This window comes from Artemia sp. Qi Xiang Cuo, chromosome 17 (assembly GCF_049724085.1).
Source record: "Artemia sp. Qi Xiang Cuo chromosome 17, ASM4972408v1, whole genome shotgun sequence".
Lineage (NCBI taxonomy): Eukaryota > Metazoa > Arthropoda > Branchiopoda > Anostraca > Artemiidae > Artemia > Artemia sp. Qi Xiang Cuo.
The window spans coordinates 5,956,887-5,966,660 of NC_142810.1; the positions used below are offsets into that span (position 1 = coordinate 5,956,887).

Genomic DNA, 9,774 nt, shown 5'->3' on the forward strand with positions numbered 1-9,774 from the left:
AAAAAATAAGCCACAGCCTTTGAAAAACACGCCAAAAATAAGCCAGACAATTTTTTGCCCAAAATTTAACTTTACTTTTAATGGTGTCCAAGTTTTGACAGCCGTTTTATAGAAATATTGAAAAAAACTACGTTTTCTAAAGAGTTAAAGAGGCTGAGTTACAAGGTCGAACCTTAAAACGTACAGGGATTACGAGGCAAAGTTGGGGGGCTGCCGCCCCCAAACCCCCGCTTTCGCAGCCTTTAAATATAAAAAAAATTTCTTTAAACTGAAAGTAAGGAGCGACATTAAAACCTAAAACGAACATAAATTATTCCGTATATGAAAGGGGCTGTGCCCTCCTCAAGCCTCGCTCTTTACGCTAAAGTTTTTATTGTTTAAAAAAAAGAGTTGTGAGAAAGTCAAACTTTAGCGTAAAGAGCGAGGCGTTGAGGAGGGCACAGCCCCTTTCATATACTGAATAATTTCTGTTCGTTTTAAGTTCGATTAACTCTTTAGAAAACGTAGTTTTTTTCAAATAATTTCTGCACATTTTTGTACAGTTTATTACTTATCAAGATAAAGTCGGAAGAGGATGAAATTTTGCAAGTTTCTTAGTTTGAGCTTGGGCTACAAAATGCGATTACCGCCGTCTCTCTGCGACCTCTAGGACCTGAAATCGCTTAACATTGTGGTGGGTCGCCTCTTTATAGAGGCACAAGTGTGCCTCCTTGACTCACCACTATTGAGGTCCTTTGATCCTACTGGCATTATCCACCTTTCAATTCGTTCCCTGGTTTGCGGAAATTCAGTTCCAGTGTAGAGATTATTTTGAGGCTGCATTTAGTAGAATTGCGATAAACCGCTACCCCAATGCATGTGGAACTCTAGAGACTTTACAGAAATTCCCGCGCGCTATGTTCAGAAAATGCTTGACCGTGCTTACTTTCCTGTCCAACAGTTCGGGGAAAATTATTGACGAGGACGCCCACCGGTTTGATTTCTCCTGTGTTAGCTTGAGCACTGTCCGTGTGTGCGCCGCAATTTCTGTATCCCATAATTTCACGGAATCGGACCTCTGATTACTATTATGATACTCTGCGACCCAATGCGTTTTAATGTCAACATTTAGATTCAGTCAGAGGTTCTTTTCGACGCAATAGAGTTATAGCCAGAACAAATTCTTAAAATTGTGTCCCAGCCCTTATGTATTGGTTGGACAAAATGGTGCATTACTTAATAACGACCGTAGCCCGCAGACAAAAACAAAAAAGATCATTATTTCATTGGTTTATTATCACATAGATACACAAACAAAAATCAGATCATTGGATATTATCACATATAGATTCATAAAATTATGGAAATCACTTTGTGTAAAGTCAAAGCTTTGGATTAAATTCCCTTTCCCAATGCTAAATGCGATGCTAAAACGCCCTTAAAGGGCTACGAAAGGTACACAAGGAACACAATCGTAGTTTTGTCTTTATCACAAGTCCATTCCAGGGTCATAATTGGCTATCACGAACCACAATACGTCCCTGGAACCAAGAACAAATAAGACTGAGTAGAATCTCCGTCTTTGGTCCATGAACTGACTATTGGATAACCCGTAAAATCTGAGCGGAGGTGGAGCCAACTTGAGAACTGGCTGAGCACTGAGTTAACGGCCTTCTACTTTCCCTCATCACCGCCGCGCATTTGCGGGGAAAAGACCGTCGCAGGCCTCCAGGCGTGTCTGATAAGTGTAATTAAACACTTTCACTTGTTCTCACTCACTTTTTCTTCTCCGGGGCTGCACTGCGAAGAGCTAGTTGTTGAGGTAACGAATTGTAATGTTCCGCGCCAGCTCCACCTCCGCTTAAATTCGCCAGGTAGGCTATCAGCCGTATTTTATTCGACTCCGCATGGTTGTAGTATCGAGATAGGGAGACGAAGGTTCTTAGTCTTTATTTGTTCTTGCTGGGACGGATCTCCAGGTTCCTGTTTGATGAGCCACATTTTAACGAAGTCAGAACATTCCACCACTTTAAACATGGAAGGGAAGTATCGTGGACCAGATTGGGAATGACACGCGTTATAAATGTAGATACTTTTACGTAAGACAAACTAAGAATTGAATTTTGTTGCTGTGCTGCGAGAGCCAACTCACTCATCGATTTCAGAAGTTTATAACTTATCATAATTATATTGACCTTTATCGCAAGATAGCTGTCCGAACTCTGGCTGCCAGTCGTTGTGTGAGGGCGTACCTTTTAAGGCGCTTTATGACGGGACAACTAAAAAAAAAGTGGTAGATTGGAAAAAAATGCTCCAGGGTGGAATTTTCGGTGATTAAGAATATCCGTCTTTCATAGCCCTTTAAGATTGACCAAATACCTCTAAGATGTCACTGAGTTCATCTTCTTCCCTGTCAGCGTCAGACGCATCAGCTCTGCCACATCGTCCACTGTCAGACGCATTTTCAGCTCCATTTTCCGAATATATGGAACTGTTGAACGAAGTCATTTTGACCGATGGTACGAATGACGAACAGCAGTGGCCACTGACAGACATCCACAGTCGAAAAATCAAAATTGTGTTTAGGATTGGTAAAAGCATTCTATTCCAAAGCTTTGACTTTACACAGTTCATCATAGAAAACGCTCTCTCAACGACTGCGTTGCTGATAGGCAAACTCAGCAACGACAATGCCCACTTTGCCAAATCCTGAAAGACTGGCTCTCCAATAGGGTCGCGAAACTGAAGCACGTGGACCCAGAACTCAGAAGAGTCTTTTGGAAGTTCTCCGCCACAATGTTCATTCCAGTCAACCTCGAGCAGGCGTCTCCACTGGTTTTCCATGTCTCCAAATTCTGTCACTGGAATCACACTAAGAGGTAGGTCGGCGAATCTGGGTCTAGTCTGAGATAAACATATTGTCGGAGAGAGAATTCTCAATTTCAGAAGGGAATCAATGGCAAGAGGTAAACGTTTCAGAACTGACCTTGCAGCCGTCTTGAGAAAGCCGTGACAGCGAAGCTTTATTTCCTCTTTCTTCTCGCTTGGAAGATCAGCTTCACTGAGTTCAGAAAGAAACAAATGCCCAAAGTCTACCTGGTCGACAGGAAGGTAGTAAATTAGAAACTCAAGGTTGACGTTAAGGGACACTGCAGACGGTCGAAAGATCCTGCGCAGGATGCACATGACCAAATCTTTCAGCTCTTGAAACAGACGAAATTGGTCTGCATTCAAATGTTGAAATAGTATGTTCACCCTCTGAAAGTCGGCCAATAGCGGTTTCAGAAAAACAATGTATAGATGGTTGCGCTTATCACTGTACATTTCGTGTAAAGTTCTTGCTGTATAGCACCGCTCTTTTTCCTTGGCGATGCAGAAATGTGTTGTCAGTTCGAGGTATTGCTCATCAACTCTACACACTGCGGTGTATCACGACAACCAGCGTGAACTTGAAGGGGCCACAATTTTAAGGGGCGAATTTCCATGATTTATCAGCCTATATATCTGGCCGTACGCTTCCCTTCGCAACGGGCTTACGCTAGACCACTTGTACGTTTCCGAGAGCATAAATTCTAGGTTGCTCGGCAACTCTTCCACCGCCTTGGAAACGCACAAGTGCAGGGAGTGGCAAACACATTTGAAAAGCTGAAGGTGAGGTAACCCATCTGCTTTCAGCAATGTAAATAGAGAGTGATTTGCGCCCCACATGTTATTTGCCCCATCAGTACTAATACCAATCAGGTTTTTGAGAGGTACTTTGCACTCTGCAAGAAATTTTTTGAGTTCTGCGTGGAGTATAATAGCTGTAGTTGATGGTACTTCAACCATTCCTAACGCAGAACACACTATCTTTTTCAACTTCGGGCTGTAATATTGAATGCAAATACATATAAAATTCAGTGCAAATACATCAGTGGACTCATCCAGCATTAGAGAGTACTCACTATCTTCAATGACAGACACTATCCCCTTCAGTGTTTCAGGTTTAAACATATTCTTAAAGAGAGCGAACCAGTTAGTTTTTTTAGCCTCACCAATTCACCAATAAGCCCCCGAAATAAGTCTTCGATGATAGTAGAAAGATGGTCGATTTTTCTCACCGACGAGTGACAGGCTACATGAGCAGCCAAGACCAGCTCCACTTTCCGCGAAGCCAAGTTCGTCGACGTGACTCCTAGAAAATTAGCATTAATTATTCGTGATTATTTCGGCTATGTTTCATAACCGATTATTTCGGCTATGTTTCATAACTTTACTCTGAAAGGGGATGTGGTTGGGGGGGGGGGAGCAAAACTTCCGTCTGGAGTTTACCCATGAATGAAAAGTCACAGGGGGATGAAATGGTGCATGTTGTGAGGACATGACCTACAAAACGCAGCCCTCCCCACATCTTTGGGACCAAAGATCGATTAACACTGTTGTGGTATGCCTCTTTACAGAAGCACAAGTGTGCTTCCTTGGTTGATTTTAATGACTGGTCCCCGAACTCCAATTGGGTCCCCCTTACGCAAAATAACGGGCCACTGGCTATTAATCATTATCAAATTCTGTTGAGACCTAATGGTAGATACTCTTGGTTGAATGACGTATTTGAGGGCCTCTCTAAAAATACACACAGAACTCAAGATGGGGTTAAGACTTCCCAACGAAACACACACTGTACATTGGGCCTTATTGCTATTATTTGAAAAAAAATACGTTTTGTAAAGAGTTAAAGAGGCTGAGTCAAAAGTTCGAACCTTAAAACGTACAGGGATTAGGAGATACAGTTGGGGGCTGCCGCCTCCCAAACCCCCGCTTTCGCAGCCTTTAAATAAAAAAAGTTTTTTAAACTGAAAGTAAGGAGCGACATTAAAACTTAAAACGAACAGAAATTAGTCCGTATATGAAAGGGGCTGTACCCTCCTCACCGCCTCGCTCTTTACGCTAAAGTTTGACTTTCTCACAACTCTTTATTTAAACAATAAAAACTTTATCGTAAAGAGCGAGGCGTTGAGGAGGGCACAGCCCCTTTCATATACGGAATAATTTCTGGTGGTTTTAAGTTTTAATGTCGCTCCTTACTTTCCGTTTAAAAAACTTTTTTTTTATTTAAAGGCTGCGAAAGCGGGGGGTTTTGGAGGGGGCCGCCCCCCCAACTGCAAAACCTAAAACCTGTTAGTTGTTATGGTAGAAATTTTTTATCAGCCTCATTGAATCTTTTTAAAAACTAGTTTTTTTCAAATAATGTATGGATGTTTTTGTACAGTTTATTACTTATTATTGCTTGACTAACTGTTAGCTGATCGTGTCAGGAGTTAAAGTTGGCAGGCTGCCGCCCCCCAAACCCCCTGCTCTTTAAGATTAAGGTGGCACACTTGTGCCTCTTTAAAGAGTTCTTCTGGAGACGCCTGTTGAGCCGAAGGATTTAATAGATTGGATTTAAAATAGAAACTGAGTTTCTTTTTTAAACTTTAAATTCAATATGTAAAAAAATTTCTCTGACGGGGAAACGAACCCGGGTCTTCCGCCTGACAGTCAGGAGTAGTGGCCACTGTACCAAAGAAACGTTACATTATTTTTATTCTGTGCGATGTATTTTTGACGCAAGTAAATTCCCACAAAACTTGATATTTGGTTTTTGGAAAACAGGAAAGGAGTGATCAGATTGAGCCGAAATTTCGAGGAAAAGCTTCCAGGCCCCAGGAAAGCTTATCCTCTAAATTTCAGCCCGATTAGACAACGTTACAGGGAGGCTGTGGGGGGAAAATTTAACATGGGTTCTTATAGGAAAACGAGGTTTTTCGTAAGTTTAAATTCTGGGTATAATTTTCCGGTCTGAAAATATCAAAAGGCCCTAACAGGTCCAATTCCGCTTCAAATGAGTCCTCATTCACCCGAATTTGTTGCCAACTGTGGTCTGTAGGCGTGTCTAATAAAAAAAAGAGAAATGACCTGTAAGTGGCTATATTTGGTTTTTGGAAAACAGGGAAGGAGTGATCGGATTGATCTGAAATTTCGAGGATAAGCTCCTTGGCCCTAGGAAAGCTTAACATATAAATTTTAACCTCTATTTTTAACGTTGCCCAATCGGACAACGTTAAAGGGGGGCTGTGGTCGGAGGGTCGAAACTTCCGGCCCACTTTTACCCATGAAGATAAAGTCGGAGGGGGTAAAATTTTGCAAGTTTCTTAGTTGGAGCTTGGGCTACAAAATGCAATCATCGCTGTCTCTCTCCGACCGCTAGGACCGGAAATCGCTTTACATTGTGGTGGGTCGCCTCTTTATAGAGGCACAAATGTGCCTCCTTGACGAAGTTTCGGAGGAGTGCTACAAAGACCACTCTTTCTGGTAGGTGTCTTGATGACAAGAACGTAGGGACCCCCCTATTGTTAAGCCATGCTCAAAAGAAAAGTACTCACCACATTCAGCAACTGGTTTCTGTATTTTCAGACTTGCTGCCTTCTTCTCATGCTTTTTCGATTTCATGTGCTGCTCAATATCATGTTTGTGAGCCCTAACCTCTGTACCATTGCAGATTTTACACGATGCTTTTGTTTCATCACCTTGAGCACGCTGAAGCCAGCCTTGGAATTTTGTATCTTTCTCCCACACAGACTGATATAGTCTTTCATAGCTCTTTTTCACAACTTTTATCATACTGGTTCTTGGTGTAACATTTCTTCCTTCTTCAGGTTCCTTGCTGCTTCCTTCATTTTGGCTTCTGGACACCATTTCTCCTGTTTCACTTTCAACAAAATTTTGATTGTTTGTTTCAGTCTTTTTGTTAGGGTTCTGCATATTAATAGTAATTTTGGACGGGGCAGGCTTAACTACGTTAGTAGACCCTGAGGTAGCAATCTGGTTGGCTGAGGTAACAATCTGCTTGGCAGTAGATGCTTGAGGTAAACGAAGTTTAGAAAGAGAGGTTTGAACCACCCTTTCTGGGACCAGGACAGGCTTAAGTACTTTAGTAGAGACTGAGGTAACAATGTGCTTGGCAGTAGATGCTTGAGGTACACCAAGTTTAAAAAGAGAGGCTTTAACTACCCTTTCTGGGACTAGTTTTGGTGTCGGACTGCCAGCATCTGAGTGACTGTTCACCACTTCGGAGGTAGAGCCCGCTACGTCTGGATCCACCAGTTCGTGGACTAATTTTGATTCTTTTAACAGCTCTGCCACTGTCTTAGACTTTGGTAGAACAGCTCGTTTTTGCCTGTAGTGGCTGGTGGGACTGCTATCACTGTCCATGCTGTCAGTCTCAGAGTCACTGTCATCTGACTCATCAGGTGCCACTGAATCTTGGGCTGATGAATCATTACACAAATTTGCCACTATTTTAACTTTTGATGGAACAACTCGTCTGTAATTGGTGATGGCACTGCTATCTCTCGTCCCTATACTAATTTCAGGTTCTGATTTGTCTATTAAAGCTCGTTTTGGCTTGGATCCACCACCATCAGCACCATCTGTTCCAGCACTGTCCAGTTCAGTTGAGTTGGAAGGCCTAGTAACAGTGAAAAAATATGAAATTTTTTTCTGCCCGTTTCCATCATATCCAGTTCAACATTTCATTTTTATTTTCGCTAGGGGTGAATGATATTCAATCTGAAAAGAGTATAGAAAAATAAACTGAATCTGTTAGTTCATCTTGGAGTAAAAATTGACAATAAGGTCCAAGCTAAGCTTGTGCTTGTAACAATATTTGAATAATATATCCCGCCTATTCTGACGACTTCTAATTACTAAAAGATGATTTTTTAAACATCTTGCACCACAGCTGGGTTATAGATTTACATTGCAATACTGACTTAAAGAAGTTTAATTTTTGATTTCAGAAGTTTAATTTCAGAAAAAACTCAGCCCTGGGTCAAATTTCACATTCAGGTCATCTTGCATGGAGGCTCTTGACTCGAGAAATGTCATAACTTAAATACCTTTCTCCAGGGGTTTTGTGGGGTCAAGTTACACTTGTAGTTGTGTTTTTCCAACTGATTAAATCTTTTAAAAATTAATATTTTCTTGGTTAATTTTTATTATAATCCCACCCTGCATGAGCAGACTGGAAGAGAGTATGGAGGAGTTGAATTTGAATTTAATTGGAGATCAATCACCCCAGGGTTAAACTAGAATTCTTCCCCTCAAAATAGGAACAAATTGAATCCCAAACTGCAATCCATGATTTCAAATAGCTCTTAAAAAGGGAATTTAATGGATATGCCCCATTATCTGTTGATCGATCTTTAAGTGAAGAGGGATGTTGAAGTGGATGCTTTTTAAAAGAGCTCAGCCTATCCATTGTGAAAAAACACAAGGCAGGGACCAGCACATTAACAGCTGAAGTAGCTGCAATCAATGTATGCTCAGAGACCCTAATTAAACTGAAACAGAGCAATAAACATATAGTAGTATTCTCTGACTCCAAATCTGCTCTCTATATCCTATGAAACACTACTTTTGAAACACTGGGCATAGGCCTACATCATACCACAGAAAACCTAAGCAGCCTTGGAAGATTAGGCTTTGTTAATAAATTTCAATATATACCTAGTTATCTATGTACAGAAGGACATGAAAAAGCAGACAAGAAAGCAAAGAAAGAAGCAAAAGTCCAAATGGACCCAGTGAAATCTCTAACTATAAAGGATACGACTAGATTATGACTAAAAACATTGCTTGAATTAAAGCCGCCAAATTTATCCCCCTTTCCAACCAGTATACAATCAGTCTGGTTCAACTGCCTGTGTTCAAATATAGCTAACTTCAACCACCACTCTCCTTCATACAAAATAAAGCAGCCAAATGGAGAAGTTGCCAATAGCCCATTTTGCAGGTACTGTAAAAACACAGAAGAAACCCCTGAGCATATGCTATTGAATTATAAAATACTGGAAAGAAAACTGTCAATAGATCTAAATCTACAACACCATATATAGTAGGTCAAAATACGCTGACTATACTGAATTAGATAAACCCTACTATGATGTTACCTCACATTATTAGCTAATAGCTGATTTATATCTTTCCATATTCATCCACATTTGTAATATTAATAAGCAGTGTTTACAACAAGGCAGTTTACTATAACAGTAACATATTTTTTACAACAAGAGAAACTATGTAGTAAGGGATTATCTCATTCAGTAAAAATTGAATTCTCTCAAGAAGAAGTGTATGAACTTATCATGAGAAAAGAAGAACAAATTAAAGATTTGGATCTATTGTCAACACAGCCCAGAAAGAAGAGGGGTCAATGATCTGATTTTCAGGACACTTGCCTTGATTGTCTACAGTTGATTGATTAAATTTAATATAACAATGAACCTTGTTTATTTCAAAATCTGAAAGGTTTTTTTCTAAATAACAAAACTATAGGATGCCTTCCATAGTTGCTGTCTGTTAAAGGTAATGTATCATGTTTAATTATCAATGTTGTGGTCAAGATTTGTAGACTCTTGGCCAAGATTGATAATTCTGAAAATTAGTAGTGGTCAAGATTAAAGTCTCAGCTGCATGGTAAAGGAGATACTGCATTCTAATCAGAGATACAGCTCAGATTAGGCACTGGCTAATCACTAGGAGTCTTACCCTCTAGGCCTAGGCTACAGCAACAGTAACAAAGAAATCAGACATCAAAGCAAGGGTAACTCATCTACTTATCCTGCTCCTGTATTTATATATCTGTTTCTGATATTTTCATTAGTATTATATGGTACTTTATTACATATTAGCTATTAGCCTATATTATATATAACTAATTTCTCTAGTATTTAACTATAGGCTTATACATTGGGAAAAATGAATAAAAGTGAGTCT

The 9,774-nt window shown here is 40.3% G+C and overlaps 1 protein-coding gene across 1 annotated transcript; it reads right to left on the reverse strand.

Annotated features, from left to right (window-relative positions):
* Positions 1-2,340: 2,340 nt before the first annotated feature.
* On the reverse strand, positions 2,341-3,318 carry LOC148941839 (uncharacterized). Its single transcript, XM_089103641.1, has one exon. The coding sequence runs from the start codon at positions 3,301-3,303 to the stop codon at positions 2,341-2,343; it is 963 nt and encodes a 320-aa protein (XP_088959767.1). The 5' UTR covers positions 3,304-3,318.
* Positions 3,319-9,774: the final 6,456 nt, after the last annotated feature.